Below are 22,496 nucleotides of genomic sequence, written 5' to 3'. Positions count from 1 at the left end.
GAACAGTAAGATTTAGGCTAACACACTGGAGATGTGAGAATGAAACTCTAAAAAAAAGTCAAAAGCAGGTTTGAGAGGCAGATCAAAACATAGGTTCAAAGTATTTATCTGTTGGTTTGTTTCTTTGTTCACTTTTTTCATTCATTCATTCAATGTAGCAATAATCTGAGTGCCTGCCTCCTGCTCCAACAAAAGGCAGCAGGGATGTGCTGGGAGCTCTCAGCGCCTGGTGTTCACTGCAGTCATGAGGCAGGTCACTCTCCACTGTGATGGTTTACCTCCCTATTGCCCCCAGAAGGAGGAACTGTACTTGCTTGTCACTGACAACAGAGAATCTAGCACACAGCAGGCACTCAATGAATAGTTCCTAAATGCATAAATCCTTAGCAGGTAGAATCCTCATTTTACAGATTAACAGCTCAGAATGGCCAAATAAATTGCCTAAAAATCACCTCGTTGCTATGTGCAAGAGCTGGGACTTACACAGCTCTGAGTGTTCCTCCCGGAGCGCTGGAAGACAAAGCTGTACCACTTTGCTTTAGAACTGCCAGATTAATGCCATGAAAAAAGGATAAAAAGCCTCACGCTCCAGGAGTACAGGGAGAGAGACTGCTCAGTCGGCCTGGTGGAAGCAAGGTAGAGGAAGACCCCAGAAAAGGCGTGTTGCCTGAGGCTCAGGGTCTTGCTGAAGGACGAGTAGGAACTGGTTTGGAAGAGGAAGGAGAAAGAACAGCATTCCAAAAGAGTCTAACACATGGAAGTTTGAGGAATCTGGCATGCTGTATCTTAAGTAGTCAGGTGTGGTATGGGAGAGCAAAAGGAGGTAAAAGAGATTGCTGACAACAATCAGAACACAGGGCTTTGCAGAGCAAGTTTAGACTGTGTCTGAAGGGTTTCAGGAAACCATAAAAGTATTATTAAACAGGCAAGAGAAATGAAACTTCCTTCATGTGATCCGACTTACCTCTATTTGAAAATGACTTATATAACCCACTCCTGATGGGAGAATAGACCCAGTATCCTGAGGCAGGTGGAAGCCCACTGCCTTCCTTCCCATCTTGCTGTCCAGCACGTGGTTTTCTAATAGGAGTTGAGGCTGTGTACTTCAGGCCAACTCCAGAGTCTTTGGTGGCCTGGGAACTATGGCTGGACACCTAAGATAAATGACAGCATAGAACACTATCTTTTATAAACAGAAAGGCTGATTTTGAGAAAAATCAAAGTTTAGAAAGAACGTGCCTTCATTTTATCTAATTCTCATTTGTCACAGGTGCAAGTGAGAAGTGATTACATGGCCACACTAACTACAGTTCCATATACACTGTGCAGTTTATCCATGGCCCTCTGGACATGATCAGCCTGGCAGTGTCATGGAGGCCATGCAGAAAGAAGGGGTCATGTCTCACTGGTTTGTGAAACTGAAGGACTAGAAGTGTGGTGAAAGAAACATCTATTTATCCCTTCAAAATTAACAACAACCATCTCCCTCGTCGTTTCCTTCGCCTTGTCCTTTATGCTTCGACAACTGAGGCAAAGAAAACTCATGAACTTCCACGAGCAGCTGGTGATGCTAGTCTTCTGTCCTGGCAGCTTGACCTGGTTTACAAACTCATCTCTTCTATCCTCCCTCTCTTTCCCAGGATGTAATCTATCCTACAGACCTTCACCTAGTCCACACTAACAATGTTTTGCTTTAACTTACCCTGCCCAGCACTTCCAGCCCAGTTGTACCATATTGGCTTTCTTTAGGTTTTTGGGAGGAGGAGCTCAGATTCTACTCTTGAGGGTTCTGGTTAATTCCACAGCCCTGGGATCCTAGTGTGCTCTCAGCTGTTTCTCCCCAATTACTGCTCACCAGCGGATTCTGGCAGGATGTCACCCAGCCTCTAAGCTGCAGATGAGTACACCACACTCACTTCTTCACTTCCCACACTGAAGCACCATGCCCTGACCACTCTGTCTCTTTAACATCCCCAAGTCCCATCTCTTCTTTTCTGCTCCTCTGATCCAGCTCTGGCTTCTTTCATCCTTCACTTGCATGAGTTCACACAGTCCCATGAAGAGCTCACCCTGTTATAAGTCTAGCCTCTATGCTAGCCAGAATAGTCTTTCTGGAGTTCTGGATCATATTAACACACAACCTCACTTTCCTACAGCCTACATAATTAAGTGCAATGGATTTTAAGGTCCCTTTAAAAAAAGCATGAGCTCAATATACTTTTCCAACTTCATCTTTCATTGTACCCATTAAATCCTGAAGCCCAACAAAGCTACATGCTATAGCAAAACCAACTCTCCTCTTCCACATAAGCTGTTTCCTCCTTCTGAAAGTCCAACCCTCACTGCTTGCTAAATGCTGACTTCACAATCCTCCTTGTGAAGCCAGCCTTCCTTAACTTCCATGAGATGAAGCCACAATACCTCTCTGGTCAAGTCCATTGTAACATGTATGTCACTGTTTTGTAATAACACTGTAATAACACTGGCATGGTTCATGAGCTCATTGAGAGCAGGGACTATATCATTTACCCTGGTATCCCACCACTGCCTAGCACTTGATCTAGACTTCAGTAAGCACTGAATGAATGTCAAAAAGAAATGAAGGGGGGCCAGCGCTATGGCGTGGCAGGTAAAGCCAACGCCTGCAGTGCCAGCATCCAATATGGGCACCGGTTCAAGTCCTGGCTTGTTCTACTTCCGATCCAGTTATCTGCGATGGCCTGGGAAAGAGGTGGAAGATGGCCAGGTCCTTGGGCTCCTGAATCAACGTGGGAGATCCAGAGGAAGCTCCTGGCTCTTGGCTTTGGATCTGCCCAGCTCTGGCCATAGCAGCTATTTGGGGAGTGAAACAGCAGATGGAAGACATTCTCTCTCTCTCTCTGCTTCTATCTCTTTGTAACTCTGCCTTTCAAATAAATAAATAAAACTGGGAGGAAGGGAGGGAGGGAGGGAGGGAAAGAGAGAGAAAGAAGAAAAAGAGAGAGAGAGAAAGAAAGAGAAAAAAAGAGAGAGAAAGAAAGAAAAAAAGAAAGAAAGGAGAGAAAGGAAGAAAAAAAGAAAAAGAAATGAAGGGCTGGGCCTTTAGCCTGGTGGTTAAGATGCTTATTTCCCACAATGGAGTAATCCCCAGCTCCAGTTCCTGACTCCAGCTTCCTGCCAATGCAAACCCAGGAGGGAGCAGTGATGGCTCAAGTAATCAGGTTTCTGCCACCCAAGTAGGAGACTGGAATTGAGTTTCTGGCTCCAAGCTTGAGCCTTGGCCCAGCCCCAGCTATTGTGGGCATTTGGGGAGTGAAACCAGTAGGTAGGAGTGCTCACTTACTCACTCACTCACTCTGTACCTTGTTTGGACTTCTCTCTCCCCTTCTTTGGACATCTGAGAAGTGATCCAGATAGAAGCTCTCTCTCTCTCTCTCTGACTCTCAAATAAAAAATAATAATAAAAAAGGAACAGTAATCCAGGTGCCTATTCTTCTGAGCCTTTAAATAGTCCTATCACAACAGACCACCTACATATGAATAGACAACTGCCATCTTCCCTTGGAAAGCCCTATATACTTCAGATATTAAAAACACTGAAGAACCTTAATGCATGACTTGGCATAAAAATGCTGTTATTGACATCTGCTCACAAATTTGGAGAAGGGGACAATGTCACACACTTTCTTCAAGTAAATTCAATATATACTTTCAGTACCATAGAATTCCTACCTTTGATGATGGTGGTGGCATAAAATACCAATAGCCTCGTCTTTTGAAAGGATCTACCATGCTGCTGATGTAATCATTCTGACAAGAAACTTCACGGCGGAGTTCAGCAATTTCTTCTAAAACATTTTCAATGCTTCCTTTGTTGTCTGTAAAGGGAAATTAGTATGAAAATCATCAATTTATCAGTTCCTCAAAGGTGACTTTCAGCCTGCCCTCTGGTAGTTAGTTTTTGCTAACATTAAGAGGACAGGCACATCCTCTGTCCTCCAATTACAAAGTCATAAAAAAACAAATAAGGGGCTGGAGCTGTGACATAGCAGGTAAGGCTGCCATCTGTGGTGCCAGCATCCCATATGGGTACCGGTTCAAGATCTAGCTGCTCCACTTCCAATCCAGCTCTCTGCTATGGCCTGGGAAAGCAGTGGAAAATGGCCCAGTACTTGGGCCCCTGCACCCGCATGGGAGACCTGGAGGAAGCTCCTGGCTCCTGCCTTCAGATCTGCCCAGCTCCAGTTGCTGCAGCCATCTAGGAAGCAAAGATGTAAGATGGATGGAAGATTTCTTTCTTTTCTCTGTCTCTCTCTTTCTGCCTCTGCCTCTATGTAACTTTGTCTTTAAAAATAAATAAACTTTAAAAAAAAAAAGAAAAAGTAAATAAACAGATTTGTAAACATTATTTCCATTATTTTGAAATAACTAGTGCAAGTCTCTTGTCTCTGTAATCAAGTCCCTCCATATCACACATAAGACATTTTTTAAATTATTTGATTTTACTTAAGCAGCTAATTAGTGAATGATGGAATTGATAAGCAACAGTTAAATATATTTTCTAAGAGTAAAAGACAAATGAGGTAATTTTAGAACTACAAAATGACAGTGAAAATCCAAGTAAATACGTTACCAGCCCCAGTGAGGTTTAGTAAATTCCGCAGCCTTGCAATCTCTGTCCTTTGTCTCTCCATTGTCTCATTCAGTTTCTCAATCTCTAGCACCTGTGCATTCGCTGCTCCAGTACCTACATTTGCTTTTTCTTCAATTCGAAACTATTGAAAAATCAAATACAAAAGTTTCCAATAAAATAATTTAGTCCAATGCATTTATCTTTGCAACTTTGATTACAATTCTATCATTTTTATTTATATTTTACCAGCAAGAACATTGCTTTAGTCTTGATATTTAAACTGCACTACACCTGGGACACAGTGGACAGCACTGCTGGACTATTGGTTGCACTGCAGGACTCTCTGAAGTAACAAGGAATGCGGTAACTTAGTCTTTTAGGAACTGACAGCAGCGCACTGAGGAGGCCTCGGGGTCCAACACTGACCTGCTCCTCTTTCTCCCTGAGAAGATTCTGTAGGAGTTCGATCTCCGCTTCTGCTCGGGTCAGATCCCTGGCCGCACGCTCTGCCTTTCTGCTGAACCTCTCCGCCTCCTGCAGCTCCTACTGGGGCAGAGGTATGAGAAAAGCACCACTGCTGACACAAGTTGTCTTCTTCCTTTTTCCTCTCAAATTGATGCCTCTGCTTTCAGCACACCGCCTGTCTAGTTGTCCCAGGCACTTGTGGTGCCAAGCCCCACCTTCTCTTGTGGTGTTCCCATCATAGCCTGCCATCCCTCCAGGGGGCTAACTGGGCAGAGTGCTGCATCAGAAAGAACACGGGCAAAGCTTTTCTTTGCTCTTTTATAGTCTTCAATGATTGTCTAGGCTCTCATTAAGTTTTTTCTCTCCTATGATCTACTCTCTTAATCTTATTAGTATTTGCATCCTATAAGCACCAGATAGAAACTCTCTCAGTCAGGAGTCATAACAGCACTCTAAGGTAACATATTTTCATATGACCATTTAAGATGAAAATGGTGAGGTTCCATTGAAGGGTTATATCGAAATCCTAGTCCAGGAACATACTGACAGCTACCTCCTGAAGCAGGTCCCTACACTTTCACAGGCAGGGACAGTGTATTACATTTGATGGTTCCTTCCAGGACTCAACAGAATGCAATCCATGGCAGCACAAAATGAATTTTTGAGGGCTGTGATGGGAGGAATACAATCCTCAGGTCTTAAACTGACAACTTTAGTGGATTGTAAAATAACTGAAGTCTATAACAAGAAATCATAACACAAGTTGCCATGTTTTTTGACATCGGTGACACTGACGGAGACTTTTTCTGTACGTGCGGACTTACCTCTGCTCGTTCCTGGTTAATTTTCATAACTGTTCCATGCAAAGACTTCAGCTGGTCTTTGGCAACGGTGAGCTCAGCTGCGGCGAGCTTATCAGAGGCAGCAACAGCTTTCTTTAGTTTCTTCAGTTCTTTATTTAAACCAAGAAACTGCTCCTGAGATTTGGCATCTTCAAGTTTCTTCTAAAATAAACATTAATTAAACAGATGGAACACTTAATAGCAACTAGTTGAGATATAAGCTCCAGGAGAGCAGGGACTCTGTTTACTGCTTGTGCTCCATGTCTAGAACTTTACCTGGTAAATAACAGGTACAGCACAAATATCCACTGAACCAATAAATAAAAAATCTCAAAACTGAGATAAACTTAGAATCAGTCTTCCAAGTCAAGAGTCCAAGGGATCATACAGCCCTTCATTCATTCATTCATTCATTCCTTGGAAAAGCATTTCTTGGCACCATAACTAGGAAATGGATGGATGAACCTTTGAAATTGCTGAATCAGACCCTGAGCATATAATGGTGAAGAAAAGAACTTGGCATTTTTTGAGGAACTAAAAGAAGCACAGTAGAAAAGGATAAACTAGGACCAGTGTCAGGGCGTAGAACATTAAGCCAATACCTGCGATGCCAGCATACCATATGGGTGCCAATTCAAGTCCTAGATGCTTCACTTCTGATCCAGCTTCCTGCTAACACACCTGGGAAAGCAGCAAAGATGGCCCAAATGCTTGGGCTCTTGTACCTATGAAGGAGACCTAGAACATGTTCCTGGATCCTGGCTTTGGCCTGGCCCAGCCCCAGCCATTGCAACTATTTGGGGAGTGAACCAGTGGATGGAAAACCTGTCTCTTCCTCTCTCTGTAACTCTTTCAAGTAAATTAATAAATCTTAAAAAAAAAGTACTGACCAAAATAGAGGCAAACCATGCAGGGTCTACAGGCTTTATGGATCTGGGTCCTTATTCTAAGAACCATGGAATCTCTGGGGAGAAGGAGGGTGACTAAAGCCAATTCACTTTAAAAAAAAAAAAAAAAAAGATTTATTTATTTATTTGAGAAGCAGAGTTAGAGTTAGAGAAAGAGAGAGAAACAGTCTTCCATCCACTGGTTTGCTCCCTAAATGTCCACGACAGCCAGAGCTAGGCCAATTGGAAGCCTGGAGCCAGGAGCTTCTTCTGGGTCTCCCAAAGACTTGGGCCATCTTCTACTGCTTTCCCAGGCCATCAGCAGGGAGCTGGATTGAAAGAGGGGCAGCTGGACCTAGAATCGGTACCCGTATGGGATGCCAGCACCACAGGCAGAGGCTTAGCTTACTGCTCCACAGGTGCTGGCACCAAGCCAATTCACTTTCAAAAAAGCACGTGGACTGCTTTGTGGAGAGGGTCATGAGTAGAACTGAGAGATCTGTCAGGTGGCCATAGCAGCTGCTCAAAAGAGAGGATGGCTGCATAGCAGTAGAGCAATCAGAGAGGGAAAATACATACATTTCAGAGGCAGACTCAGCAGGACTTGGGAACTGATTGGTTCTCAGTAAAGTAGGAAGTAAAGCCATTCATCAAGGTTATGAGAAATGACATGTGAGGTGTGAGGAGGCAGAAAGCATGGGAGAACAAATGTAGCAGAGAAGAGAGTCCTGTTCCCCAATTGAGGTTGTCGACCATGAACTTTAAATGATACACTATCAACTGAATTGGTGACTTTTTTTCTTCTAGGAATACCCAGCATTGGGTACAAGCCCAAGGAAGGCAGGAACGTCAATCTTGTCAAAGAGGTAGGTCAAGAGAAAAGGGTAAGGGAATTGAAGATATCTCCAAAAAGTGATTATAATGGTAGACCACAGAACTTAAGTTGGATAAGGAGGAAAGCAAAGACAGGAGGGCTTTGTAGAGTCAGAATCAAAATGGAGTGAGTGTGGCTAAAAGCTAATTGCAGATCTCTTGCTTCTGTACATATTAGCTTTGCTTGATAATGGCTAAGGGTGTATCTTGTGAACCCATGTGGGCCCAAATTCCCAGGAACTAGGTTGACCGAAATGTATCCTTCACTGTTATCTTAAAACCAAAACTTAGATCTGTTATTGGGTTTGTTAACTGTTATCTTACAACCATATTCTGGTTTTCTTTTTTATTGTTCACTGCATACCAGGGGTTCAGTTTGAAATTGTGAGCCGTAGTGGACAGAAAACTATAAAAAGCTGTGTAACTCGCTGTTGGGGGCCGCATTCTGTAAGGAGTGTCGGTCCCGACCGGTGGCTGCCAATCAGTTGCCTTGTATCTTATTTGTCTCTTATTTGCCTCTCATTTTCAATTCAAAATTCATGTGTGACTATCACTGGTTTTTGTAACATTCTATTTTAGCTGATGAGTGGATGCAACAGCTTTACAGACAGAAAAGGTGGGGCTAATGCACTGGAAGCTCAGTAAGGTTGAAAAACTTGCGAGCATGTGGGAGGTTCAGTTCCTAATTTCTGAGTTAGTGGGTAGTTTGTGAATTTGACAAGATCCAGGATGGGACAACACAAAGTAGATGACTAAAGTTGGGCAGGGAAAGGCCATCAAGAGGCCATGGTACTAGAAAGGATGATGACAAATTTAAAACTAATTCCCCATGAATTAGGAAAGACATTCCTAAGGAGGCAAACTCATTACCATTTATGTATCATATGACTCTAAAATCACCCTTTACATTCTTAACTCCCTGGTTTCTATCTACCCTGACACCCTGGTCTCAGGTCTCTGAGTTGGTGACATGCACCCAGCTCAGCACTGGGCCAGCAATGTAGCCATAGGTGACTGTGAATCATAGCCTCCTCAGCTGATCTGATCACCAGTGGGCAGGACTCCAGCAGTAGCTGCATGGCTCACTGTCCTCGCCTTGCCCACCTTTTTCTCTAACTCTTGAAGCTGAGCCAGAATTCTCTCCTTTTCATCATCAGCCTCTTGAAGTTGGAGATCTGTTAGGCCTTGAATTTCCTCCATGCTCTTTAGATTTTCTTGCAGATAGTGGATTTCATTCTCCAACTGCTGGATTCTTGCATCATGTTGCCTCTTATCAAAATTAATCTGTGAGGAAATCAAAATTCAAGGATGATTTCTGCAAAATTATCTTTCATTTCACTACAAAGTATAATGAAATTTTGTCCTGATGAGTTACTGGTGATTTTATTTCTTGAATGCTCTATAGTATGTATCTGAACATATGCCTCATATCAACACCATGCTCTGGCACCACAATCGCATTCTAGCAATGTGATATGTACCTGCCTGTTATAAAACACCTCTCATTCACGTCTAAAACAAGGAAAAGCATGACTTTGACACAGCTTAACTTGTTCTGAGTAAAAATAACAATGGTACTGCATTTACATGAGAAAGGTAACATCCTAATCTGCTGAAAAACAATATTTGCCAAACACTTCCATCTACCTGCCTCTTGTCCTTCTCTTACCCTTGCTTCAAGGGCTCTCTCACAGGCCCGCCTGAACTCCTCTTGTCCGTGTGCCAGTTCCTCTTGCTGCAGAGCCATTTCTTCCTGGAGTCTTCTCTCTCTAACTTGTGCTTCCTCTCTTTCCCACTGGGAGCGTGCAAGGATTTCACTGAACTGTTTCTGTAAATCAGCAAGACTTTTCCCTAAGATATCTGAAGGACTATGGATTCTGGTAAGGAGAGAAAAAGACAATATAAATGTGATTATTTTATTTTTAAGCCTAGGTGCAGACATGATGTTTACATTTTGTTACTGCTATTTTATCAAATGACTATTGCCACTCTGAGAACACAGGCTCACATCAGGCTAACAACGTTCCCTCAGAGAATAAATGTCCATTTCATATAACTGAAATAATTCTCAGATTTCTTTGGTATTTGTTCTCTATTAGCAACATATAAGCATGCTCTACTTGACCTTATGTAATGAACATTCAAAATATAGTTACTCTTAAAATCTTTATTTCTTTAATAATATCAAAAAGCATATCTAAAATGCAATAGAAAAAAATCAGTGCCAATTAAACAATCTTGTGTCTCAGGCATGGAAACATCATAAAGAGAAGTATACAAAAGGAATCCGCTGTTGACACAACTTAGATAGGGGAGCTCATCATTGAATCTCACACATGCAGCTCTGAGGCTGTGAGGCTGCTGTACACTTGAAGGTCTTAATTTACCCTTACCTCATTTTACCAGTTCCTAATTTCAGTTTTCTCTTTAGCTCATCCACACGAGCTGCCACTTCTTCTGGGCGAATCAAACCATCAACCACACAGTTAAGATGATTCTGGAAATCTGTAAGTTGCTGTTTTAATAAGTCATTGTCATCCTATGAAGGAAGATAAAATGGGGGAGTGTCTGTTATATGCCATTGTATTTCGACTACTAACAAACTACAGAATTAAATTCAGACAATGCCTCTTTCAAGTAAAATGAAACTGCAACAATTTCCCCAATTTATAGACAAAAAGGGTTCTATAGCCTAAGCTGTTGATTGTATTCCCTTTCATACCTACATTCTACCTGAGTGATTAATCTGCCAAACTCAATATTACCTATATTGGAGAATTTAGAATTGTAATTAACTTGTTTTTGTGCCTGTTCTATCTGGAGTCCTCTTATCTATAAACTGTCCTTGGCTCACTGCCCTAAAGCAGCCCCTTCTGTACCTCATTAGATCCCCCTTTATCTGTGATTTCATGTTCCAAGGTTTTAGTTACCTATGGCCAATCATGGTTCAAAAGTCTTAAATGGAAAATTCCAGAAATAAATTCATAGGTTTTAAATAACTTTTATTATAATTTTTTGTTGTTGTTAATCACTTACTGTTCCTAATTTATAAATTAAATCTTATCATAGCTATGTGTATACAAGAAAAAATATGGTTTATAAGGGGTTCAAGTATTATTTGTGGTTTCAGGCTTCCACAGAATTGGAATGTATCCCTATGGATAAGGGAGTTTACCGTAATACCTAATCTTGCCACAGGTGGTCCTACCCAAGACCATTCAATCCACTAACTAGAAAATGGGTTGTCATTCTCTCCATAGTTTGAGCCAAGATTTCAGTACAGCAAATCCCTGAAAAATGACTTGAAAAGATGTCAGTTCAGGGCTGGGTCACACTGAGCCAAATATAATGTCCAGAAAAAGAGCAGTCTTGTTCCTAGAAACTGTTTTCTTTCTTGGGCTAATGTGAGTTTCTTTGGGTTCATGGAAAGTAAATGATTTCTAAGAAAACAAATATAGAACAGGTTTAATTTATACTAATCAAGAAGTTAGCAGGCCATTAACCAATAGGACCTAGTTCTCACTAAAGTAGTCCCACAGCATGGACAACTATTCTGGGAAGCTGACTTCAGTTTCTGCCTTGGAGGACAAAATCCCTGAAGAATTTTAGTTCTTTTCTGTAAGAGATGTATACTGAAGTATTTACAGATGGAATAAAAATGTTTGAGATTTTCTTTAATTTACTTCAGCAAAAAATGGTGGTTTAAATAAAACAATAAATATTGCCAGTTGTTTAAACTGGGTGATGGGTAAAGAGTCCTAAGGCTATTGTCTTCTTTTGTGATCATTTGAAAATTTCCATTAGAAAAAGAAAAATTAGTCCAGTAAAGATCCAGTACATATATACAACTCACACAAGAATGGCAAACATGCACATTTTTAGTACTATCTGCTTTGGAAGTTGAACTAACAGCAATAACAAATTCTTCATTATTAGACTTCCTTAAACAAGAAAAAACGTTTTAGCTGTTGGAAGAACAGAAAATTGGAATGAACTTGGTGTTATTTGTCACAAATCCCCTTGTATGGTTTTTGGAAGCCTTCCCCAACCACATACACTCTGCTGCTGTCCTCCGGGTGGTGACAGCTGCTACCTCAGCCAGCCCAGGGGCCCTGCCCTTACGACTGGGGAGACAGAGCTGAGTGTTGATTCAGGTGCTTTTTGTTCAGACATCTGTCTTCTTTGAAAAAGTTTAATTATCTGGAAAATCCTGTCTACCTGTTTCTCCCAATCTGTTAGGCAGATTATTATGAGAATAGTTGCTAAAAAATTCTGTCATACATTCCCCATAACTGTAAGAATAACTGCATTTTTAACAGCACCCTTTCTGAGAAGGGGACTGTGAAAATTGTTTGCAAGTAAGACATCCCACTGCCATTCACTCTATTTAAATTCCTGGAAAACTATAAGGATACTGCAGTGCAAGAGCAATGTACTGACCTGATGATTTTAGATTAGTCTGGTGACAAATCTGCTTGTAGGAAAAATGCAAGGTACTGCTTTTGCTGAAGAGTTTACAGAGTAGACTGTTCATTACTGACACTGCCTTCGCCTTTGCAACTCAAAGAATGGTCAGATACCCATCTTAGAACCACAGTCACAAAGGAATAGAGGCCATGGTACTGCCCTATCCAGAATTCCCTTTGTTTTTCTTATAATTCAAGTTGCTTACCTATGTGTTAGAGTAGGTTAAGTACCTGCCTAAAGACATCATCTTTGGTTGTCCTATATAAGAATATGTTCTTAAAAAATAAAACTACCTGCAGTTGTTTAAGTTTTGTGCGGAGTTCACTGTTCTCTTGTTCCTTTTCTTCTGAGAACTGGACTTTTCCGAGGGCATCCTTGAGGGCTTTCTTTTCCTTTTCAAGTTCTGCTTGAAGGGCTGACTGTTCTAACTATGGCCATAGGAAGCAATGACAGGAAGTATAAAATACAACAATTTGTGATCCATAAAAAGGTACAAATTAATCCAAACACACATAGGCCCATCAGTTTATCTATGCTTCCAAATTTAAAAAACCCAAGATAACTTTTTCATATGTTGTTTAAGCCTATCACCCTTAACAAACAGTAAGCGTTAGATTCAATTTGGCCAAGATATATCAGAATCTTTAGGGGGTAAGCCCAAGTACCTATCTCTTTTTAAAACAATGCTTGTTTATTCATTTTTTTTTATCTTTTATTTAATGAATATAAATTTCCAAAGTACGACTCATGGGTTACAATGGCTTCCCCTCCCATACCGTCCCTCCCACCAACAACCCTCCCCTTTCCCACTCCCTCTCCCCTTCCATTCACATCAAGATTCATTTTCGATTATCTTAATATACAGAAGATCAGCTTAGTATACCTTAAGTAAGTATTTCAACAGTTATAACGAGTACTCAAACAGTATATTTCACTTTGTGTTTCTATGGGGGTGCAAACGACTGAAATCTTTACTTAATGTACACTAAACTGATCTTCTGTAAAAAAAAAAAAAAAAAAAAAAAAAAAAAAAAAAAAAAAAAGAAAGAAATTTTCAATTCCCAACTTGACTCTCACTGGGATTAAACATGACAATAGGTCTGATCTGATTTCATCATCATTTAAAAAAAATCATCTATTTTTCACTTTATGTTTCTGTTTATTCATTTTTATTTATTTCAAAGGCAGAGTAACAGAGAGGGAGGAAGATATATAGAGAGAGGGAGAGCGAGAGAAGGGGAGGGAAGGGGGAGAGCGGGGAGAGGCGGCGGGGAGACAATATCTTCCATCCACTCATTCACTCCCCAAATGCCAACAATAGCCAAGACCAGGTCAGGCCAAGGCTGGGAACCAGGAGCTCCATCTGGGTATGCCATGTGAGTGGTAGGGCCCCAAGTACTTGGGCTATCAACTGCAGCTTCCCGTGTGTATCAGTAGGAAGGCTGGTAAGAAGCTGAGGTGGGATCCAATCACAGGCACTCTGAAATGGGATACGCAACATCTCAAGGGGTAGCTGAACCTGGGATGCCACAACGCCCACCTCACAAGCACCTACCTTTAAAACAATATCATCTCCCTTCCCTTAGACTAGTATTTCTCAAACTGTGGTCCTCAAATGCCTACATCAAAGTCATTTGGTGTGCCTGTTAAAAATGTAAATGCCTAGAATCCATTTCAGACTAGATGGGTCAGAAGCTCTAGGGTTGGGCCCAGGAATTTGCATTTAGCAAGCTTCACAAGCGATATCATGTAACTGAAGTTTACCCATCAGAAATCTTTAGATCTGTAGATCAGAAGGAGAAGATCTGATACACTCGGTATGTCAATTTGGGGTTTGAAAACCAATCCTGGCAGCCTGTCAGGGGAGGGGGGGAGTGCTCTCTCAATACCAACTGAATTGGTGAAAAGACCAGGCTCTTATAACTTTTTTGTCAAAACTTATGAGAGAATATGAAGGACAACAGAAATACAAAGGATGATCTATTGCAAGCTATTAAGGACTAGCTTGAAAGGAAGAGAATTTACTTGAAAGGAGATGCCATCTAGAAATTTACTTACTACTATTTATTTTTATTATTTTTGACAGCCAGAATGGACAGTGAGAGAGAGAGAGACAGAGAGAAAGGTCTTCCTTTGCCATTGGTTTACCCTCCATTGGCCACCGCGCTGATCCGAAGGCAGGAGCCAGGTGCTTATCCTGGTCTCCATGGGGTGCAGGGCCCAAGCACTTGGGCCATCCTCCACTGCACTCCCAGGCCACAGCAGAGAGCTGGCCTGGAAGAGGGGCAACCGGGACAGAATCCGGCGCCCTGACCAGGACTAGAACCTGGTGTGCCGGCGCCGCAAGGTGGAGGATTAGCCTTTTGAACCGCGGCGCCAGCCTTACTTACTACTATTTAAGTATATGTTTATTATTATTATAATTGTTCTCCCCAAACGTCCTGTTTTTTGAGACTCAATCTTGTCAACTATAATTTTGTAAAACTTGGAATTATTGAGAAACATAGTCCTGATAATTGGCAAGTAATTGATATCTGATAAGCAAATGAACACAATAAAATTACTACAATAAACCAGACCTATTTTTACTTTCTCTTTAAAATCATATAAATTCTATTATTACATGCACTCCCGAGATGATTAAAACTGTTATTTTTACTTCATTTTCATCCAGTATGCACACTCTTTTCCTATGCCAGGCACTGAGAAAACAGAAACAAGCAGATACAATATGGGCATTCACTGAGCTCTGAGTCTCTGGCAGGGGTGTGGACAATCTAAACAGGGATTACTGTACAGATGAAATGATGCCCTGAGCACAGATTATAGGGCAACCAAAGTAGAGTCCTAAATGCAGATTTCCAGCAGGCAGAAGGCAAAAGGTAGAGTGGACTTCCTGGAGGAAGATGCAGCCCATCCTAATCTGATAATGAATGATAATGAATATATTACAACTGGCCTCTGCCTGCATTTCCACCTTTTCTCTCTCACCTGCTTCTCCATCTCTTCTTGCTCCTGGCATCCCATAGGTAAGCTTTCAGCACTGAAAATGCCCTCTTCTCTCTCTTTGCTTCTCCGCCTAGAACACTCACCCCTTGCTCTACCCTCTTTACTCCTGCCCCATCTGCATGGGCAAATCCTACTCATGCCTCAAGCTTCAGCAGAATCATCATTTCTGTAGGGTGGGCTTCCCTGACCACCTAATTCTCTGCCATAGAACGATGTCTTTTTCTTTCACTCACATCCCTTTCACATACTTGACTGTTGCCATGACTCTACACAGTGTCAATGACCACATCAGTACTATTCCTTGAGCATCCATAGCCTCTGGGTTTCAATGGTCAACCAGTAGGTATTTATTAGATGAACAGTATTTCTTCTAATTTGCAGGTATAAACTACTAGATCTTTCAGCCAATCGTAATAGGAAACATAAACTGAAATTTAAAAAACTTTTTTTTTTTTTCAGACTTATTTGAAAGGTAGAGTGACAGAGAAGGATAGATACAGGGAGACACACACACACACACACACACACACACACACACAGAGGGAGAGCGAGGGCGAGAATATATATCTTCCATTCACTGCTTTACTCTTCAAATGGCCACAACAGCTGGGGCTGGTCCAGGCTGAAGCCAGGAGCCCAGAACTGCATCTGGGTCTCCCATATGGGTACTAGGGACCCAAGTACTTGGGCCAGCCACTGTGCCTTCCAAGGTACATTAGCAGAGAGTCAGATTCGAAGTATAGCAGTTGGGACTCGAACCAGTACTCAAGATATGGGATTCCAGTGCTGCAAGTGGCAGCTTAACCTGCTGTCCCACCACAACAGGCCCAGCAAACTAAAATTTAATATCCACTTAGAAGTCTCTTAAAGCTCTTTTGAGAAAGAAAAATTAGAATTTATTGAATATCAGTTACTAGATGCTTTCAAGGCCATCATCTCATTTCACCTTGAACCATTCTACACTGTAGGAAAAGGCTGGGAGGCTCACAGCCACAAATTAAGTTGCCCACATTCACACAGAGCTGGTATTTGAACTCAGAATGCCTTAACTCCAAAAATGTGTCCATTTGCTCCATGTACACTATATTAAAAAGTGTTTAGTCTTAAGATATCCGTAAAGGAAGGATGATCTCCGAAGGACAGGCTACTAAGTTTCTAGTGGCCTGCCTGCTCCTACTTACCTGGGTAAACCTTGTGAGCTTTTCCAGCTCTTCCTTGAGCCGGCTGGCTTCAGCATCCCGTATTTTCAGCTGAGCCTCTAGTTCAGCTTCATAGGCACTGAGATCTCCTTGAGCCTGCTGCAAGGACGCATTCACCTCATGCTGCTCCTGGAGGGCAGTTTCCAGCTCTGCGAGCTCCTGAAAGATTCAGTGTGTTCACCCACGGAACCCTCACTGTGCTGCTTAAGCATCTGCAAGTCGTTCTAAGCAACTTGGGCCTGTAAACCAAATGCTGGTCAGCCAACTCTGACCGCTGCAGAATGTTTTCAAACACAATACGCTGACACCTCAGGCTGTGCATATTCTAGCTGGCAAACAGAATCTTGACTAAATGTAATCAAAGTCAGTAAGGCACCAACATGTTGCTTTCAAAAACCACCACTTGTGTGATACTTTAAATGAGTCTGAAAATCTAAGAAGCAAGACAGGAAGGAAAAAAAGAGACAAAATTTCAGGCCTATTTTTTCATCAGACATTGGACCAAATGGTTTCACATTCATTATGTCATTGTGTCTTTATGATAACTGTGTGACTCGCAGAGTTTTACAAAGGAGGAACTGGAGAATGAACATTTAAGTAAATGCACAGGCCTGAGCAGCTAAGAAAAGAGGCCATGAATCCAGATCTCTGACTCCAAAGCCCACTGTTTCTATTAAAGCCACATACAATATGTTCACTTATTCAAAGAACATGGGACTGGCACTAATATTAAGGATGATAGAGTAACTTAAATTAGTTAACAAGATTATAAGTAGATTGTGATTAGCATACCACAGTTCTGATTCATTTTAGTCCATCTGCTTTTTGTGACTAAACATTATAGCTCTCATCCATTTATCTGGGATCTTAAAAGAAGTAAATCAAACTCTTCTGGATTAAAGAGGAGGTTTCTCCAATAAGAACTTCTATAAAAGAATTTCCCAATGTATAGTCCAAATAACACTCATATGAATCAGTTGGGCTGCTTGCTTGAAAAGCAGATATCACATATAAAAGGATTAATATCCAGAATATAGAAATAATTCCTATAAATCATTAGGACAGAGGATCCAATGGAAAAATGGGAGAAATATATGAATAAGGAATTCACTGATGAGAAAACCAGAATAACAAATAAACAAATGAAAGCTGCTCAACCTCGCTCCAGTAAATAGGGAAAAATTCAGGTAAAAACAAGATATTCTTTTATAGAGAATACAGAGGAACAAATTAAACAAACCATGAAGAAACAATCAGGCAAATCCATAATGTGAGAAAATATACAGAATTAGCAGATGATTCTGTACACACACAAACTATAAGACATTCTTGGGACAACTGGGAAACTTTAAATATGGTTCAGCTAGTCAGTGACACGAGGGAACTACAGCTAATGTTCCTAGATATAATAAACTCTTGTAGCGATGTAGGAAAACATCAGTATTTTGGCCAGCGCTGCAGCTCACTAGCTAATCCTCCACCTTGCAGCGCCGGCACACTGGGTTCTAGTCCCAGTCGGGGCGCCGGATTCTGTTCCAGTTGCCCCTCTTCCAGGCCAGCTCTCTGCTGTGGCCCGGGAGTGCAGTGGAGGATGGCCCAAGTGCTTGGGCCCTGCACCCCATGGGAGACCAGGAGAAGCACCTGGCTCCTGCCATCGGATCAGCGTGGTGTGCCGGCTGTAGCGCGCCGGCCGCGGCGACCATTGGAAGGTGAACCAACGGCAAAAGGAAGACCTTTCTCTCTGTCTCTCTCTCTCACTGTCCACTCTGCCTGTCAAAAATAAAAAAATAAAAATAAAAAAATAATAAATAAAAAGAAAACATCAGTATTTTAAAAAGATGTTTGTTGAAGGGATGATATTATGTCTAACTTTCTAATGTGCAGTGCAAAAAAAGGTATGTGTCTGAAGTGAGAGAAAATACATCAAAAGCTTTTATTAAATGTAAGCGCTCACAGATATTTAATTAGCTATTCTTTCAACTTTCTTATTCATATTAGGTGACAGAAAAGATACCACTTAAAACTCAGCTTGGCAAACATGAAGTCTGATGAAATATTTATTTCCTGAATTTGAAAATTACTGTTTATGTTAGAAAATGTTCTTGCCTTTTTTTTTTTTTTTTAAAGAAAGATCTATTCATTTGAAAGGCAGATTTACACAGAGAGAGATCTTCCATTCATTGGTTCACTTTCCAAATGGCTGTAACAGCCAGAGCTGAGCCAATCTAAAGCCAGGAGTTAGGAGTTTCTTCTCAGTCTCCCACTTGGGTGCAGGGGCCCAAACACTTGGCCCATCTTCCACTGCTTTTCCAGGTGCATTATCAGGGAGCTGGACCAAAAGTGGAACAGCCTGCCTGGACTTGAACCAGCGCCCATATGGGATGTTAGCGTCGCAGGCACGGCTTTACCTGCTACACTACAGTGCTGGGCCCAGTGTTCTTGTTCTTAGGCAACGCATCCTGAAATAATTGAGGGCAAAGGAGTATGATGTCTACAACAGATTCTCAAATAGGAAAAAAAAAAAAACCACTAAAATGTATGTAAAACCATGTAAAAATTATGCTACAAGAGGGAGGTAAATTAAATGTGGCAGAATATTAACTGGTGGTTCCAATAATGAGTTATTTGTAGTATTCTTGCAACTCTCCTGTTAAATTTGAAATTATTTAAAAACAAAAACTTAGGGGGGGGGTCAGTGCTGTGGCGTAGCGGGTAAAGCTGCAGCCTGCAGTGTTGGCATGCAATATGGGTGCTGGCTCGAGTCCTGGCTGCTCCACTTTCAATCCAGCTCTCTGCTATGGCCCAGGAAAGCAGAATATGGCTCAAGTCCTTGGGTCCCTGCACCCACATGGGAGACCTAGAAGAAGCTCCTGGCTCCTGGCTTTGGATCAGTGCATCTCCAGCCATTATAGCCAATTGGAGTAAACCAGCTGATAGAAGACCTCTCTCTCTGCCTCTCCTTCTCTGTGTAACTCTTTCAAATAAATAAATAAATCTTTAAAAATAAATAAAAGTAAAAACCTAAAAAGTTGGACAACACAAAGGTGTTGGCCAGGCTATTGTAGAATGGTAGTGCTCCTCACATATCTGGGGGGAATATAGATTGCTAGGATCCTAGCATCAGTAATTTGACAACATATAGTGATGTTAATTAGGGTGCACATCCTCTCTGACTTACTCTTTAACTGTGATCCTAAGTCCTCATGCTCAAGGAATGTATGAGAACGTTAGGCCCAGCACTGCTCTTGCTAGCAAAGACTGGGTACCACCTAAATGCCTAAAAGGAGACTGAATAAATGACAAATGTATGTCATATACATACAATGGGATGCTCCATACATCAATAAAATTAAGTAAAGCTACACAAAAAATGGGAGAATAAAGGAAGAAAGGAAGTGACCAAAGAATATATATACTATGATATCTTAAATAAGTCTTAAAATCATGGAAGATGATACTACATATTAATTATAGATGTTTACACAAATAATAAAAGAATAGACACGCAGGGAAATGAAAACCACAGTTAGGATTCTGTTACCTCTGGAAGGAGACACACAGAGGTTTTCAAATACATCAGCAGTGTTTTATTTCTTTTTTTTTTTTTAAGATTTATTTATTAATTTGAAAGTCAATTACACAGAGAGAAAGAGAGAGAGAGGTCTTCCATCTGCTGTTTCACTCCCCAGTTGGCCACAACAGCTGTAGCCACACCGATCCGAAGCCAGGAGCCAGGAGCTTCTTTCAGGTCTCCTATGCAGCACCTGGGCCATCTTCCACTGCTTTCCCATAGCAGAGAGCCGGATCACAAGTAGAGCAGCCGGGACTTGAACCGGTGCCCAAATGGAATGCTAGCACTACAGGCAGCAGCCTTACCTGCTACACCACAGCACCGGCCCCTCAGTGTTTCATTTCTTAAGCTGAGTTGTGAGTACATGATGTCAAATGTATATTTTCTTAAATATTTACTATTTAATAAGGGGAGAAATTTTATCTTTCATCCACTGATTCACTCCCTAAATGCCACAACAGCCAGGGCTGGGCCAGGCTGAAGCCAGGAACCCGAAATTCAATTTGGGTCTCCCTTGTAGACTGCAGGGACCCAAGTATTTGAGCCATTGTTGCCTCCCAGGGTGTGCACCAGCAGGAAGCTGGAATTGGAAATGGAGCTGGGACTCAAACCTAGGCACTCTGTTATGGGATGCAGGTGTCCCAAGAACCATCCTAACCATATCCCTCAAATATAATTTTGATACTTTTTATATGCATGAGAAATTTTATAATATTAAAATATATTAATTTAATTTCTGGAGTCAGCCCTCCTTAATATGAAATTTTGGAACCTATGTTTCTCATGCATGATAAAGTTTGCCAAACTAAAACAGAGCAAGTGAAATCTCCAAACAAATTAGGCACAGAAAGGCATAATTTACAACACTGTCTTGTTAGCTGTAAAATAATGTCAAAATTATCAAGCAATAACAGGAATAAGAATGTACTGTGCTTAATTTTGCCAAACAATTAATATTAACATTTAATACAGCATTTGTAATGGTTAAAATTTGATACTCTTTAGTTATTTAACAACGATACCTTTCAGGGATAGAAATACAGCTAAATACTCTGGTCTCAGAATCAGCCCTTAAGGCATTCAGATCTAGCTAAAAAGCCCATGAGAGCATTTCAAGCATGGAAAGCCAAGACACTGTGACAAAAAAATATCCTACATGAAAGATCTCTGTGAGTGAGATCCCAGTGGAAAGAAGGGGCCATCAAAGAAGGAGGGACTTTTCTCTGAAGGGAGGACAGAACTTCCACTTTGACTAGGCCTTATCTAAATAATGTCGGAGTTTGTGGACTCAAGAGGCTTTAAGGGGGCCGGAGCTGTGGCACAGTGGGTTAAAGCCCCAGGCTGAAGTGCCAACATCACATATGGGTGCTGGCTGCTCCACTTCTGATCCAGCTCTCTGCTATGGCCTGGGAAAGTAGCAGAAGATGGCCCAAGTCCTTGGGGCCCTGCACTCACGTGGGAGACCCAGAGGAAGCTCCTGGCTTCAGATCAGCGCAGCTCCAGCCATTGCAGCCATTTGGGGAGTGAACCAGTGGATGGAAGATCTCTCTCTCTCTGTCTTTACCTCTCTCTGTAACTCTTTCAAATAAATAAAAATAAATCTTAAAAAAAAAAAAAAAAGACATCCATAGCCTTGGCAGCTCATGACAAGAGCCTCGGGTGATCACTGACGTCATAAATAAGAGTGTCAATTGTTAAATCAACAACAGGAGTCACTGTGCACTTGCTCCCCATGTAGGACCTCTGTCTTTAATGAGCTGTACTATGAGAATTAATGGTAAAACTTGTCTTCAAACAGTACTTCATACTTTGTGTGTCTGTGTGGGTGCAAACTGTTGAAATCTTCACTTAGTATACCATTGATCTTCTGTATATAAAGATAATTAAAAATGAATCTTAACAAAGAATGAGATGGGAGAGGGAGTAGGAGGTAGGACGGTTTGGGGGTGGGAGGGCGGGCATGGCGGGGAGGAAGAACCGCTATAATCCAGAAGTTGTACCTATGAAATTTATGTTTATTAAATAAAAGCTATTTATTAAAAAAATAAATAAAACGGAAGAGAGAAAAGAAATACAGCTAAAATCATTTTCCTTTTCTTAGCTACAGAAAAAATGATTCCAAATGTATCACAGCAAAAGATGAAGCAGGAAACCCTACCTTTAAAAAGAAGAAAAGCACTACAAAGCTGCTAATATTTCTTTTTTGTCCCCTACTGCTGCAGTGCCACTAACTCCTTTAGCTAACTTAATTGGAACAATCATCTAATTCTGAAGCTCAGAAGAATGGGCAGGAAGAAGTCAGTCATACCTTCCTCATATTTTCTGCGTCCATGGCAACTATTTCCAGCTGGTCCCTTTCATGCTCGACTTGGGTCAATCTCTGCACCAGTGTCTCTTTCTCATCCTGTAGCTTCCTGCATTCATTCTGGGCCTGAGTTGCCTGGCTTTTCACAGCCCCCAGGTATTCCTGCAACCCACTGATGACACCTTCTAAGTCCTTCTTCAGGGCTTCATTTGCTGCTATTTGGCCTACACATGATGGATAAAGGGTAAGAATGTATAAATACTGCA

General features: G+C 41.4%; 1 protein-coding gene across 14 annotated transcripts in view; it reads right to left on the bottom strand.

The window, feature by feature from the left end:
• CNTRL (centriolin) overlaps nucleotides 1-22,496 on the bottom strand; it is a 108,570-nt gene that overhangs the window by 40,288 nt on the left and 45,786 nt on the right. For all 14 annotated transcript variants that reach the window (XM_051842356.3, XM_051842466.3, XM_051842453.3 and 11 more), the window contains 11 exons: nucleotides 22,234-22,454; nucleotides 16,337-16,513; nucleotides 12,440-12,574; nucleotides 10,073-10,218; nucleotides 9,349-9,556; nucleotides 8,784-8,963; nucleotides 5,902-6,081; nucleotides 5,039-5,155; nucleotides 4,613-4,754; nucleotides 3,712-3,857; nucleotides 965-1,154 (listed from right to left, as the gene is read on the bottom strand). In XM_051842356.3, coding sequence (XP_051698316.2) covers nucleotides 965-1,154; nucleotides 3,712-3,857; nucleotides 4,613-4,754; nucleotides 5,039-5,155; nucleotides 5,902-6,081; nucleotides 8,784-8,963; nucleotides 9,349-9,556; nucleotides 10,073-10,218; nucleotides 12,440-12,574; nucleotides 16,337-16,513; nucleotides 22,234-22,454 — 1,842 coding nt within the window. The remainder of the gene's footprint in view (nucleotides 1-964; nucleotides 1,155-3,711; nucleotides 3,858-4,612; nucleotides 4,755-5,038; nucleotides 5,156-5,901; nucleotides 6,082-8,783; nucleotides 8,964-9,348; nucleotides 9,557-10,072; nucleotides 10,219-12,439; nucleotides 12,575-16,336; nucleotides 16,514-22,233; nucleotides 22,455-22,496) is intronic.

The sequence above is a fragment of the Oryctolagus cuniculus genome, chromosome 1 (genome assembly GCF_051225735.1).
Source record: "Oryctolagus cuniculus isolate XC-2025 breed Fujian yellow rabbit chromosome 1, ASM5122573v1, whole genome shotgun sequence".
In the NCBI taxonomy this organism is placed as follows: domain Eukaryota; kingdom Metazoa; phylum Chordata; class Mammalia; order Lagomorpha; family Leporidae; genus Oryctolagus; species Oryctolagus cuniculus.
Note: the sequence above shows the minus strand (reverse complement) of the source record. Positions and strands in the feature narration are given on the sequence as shown.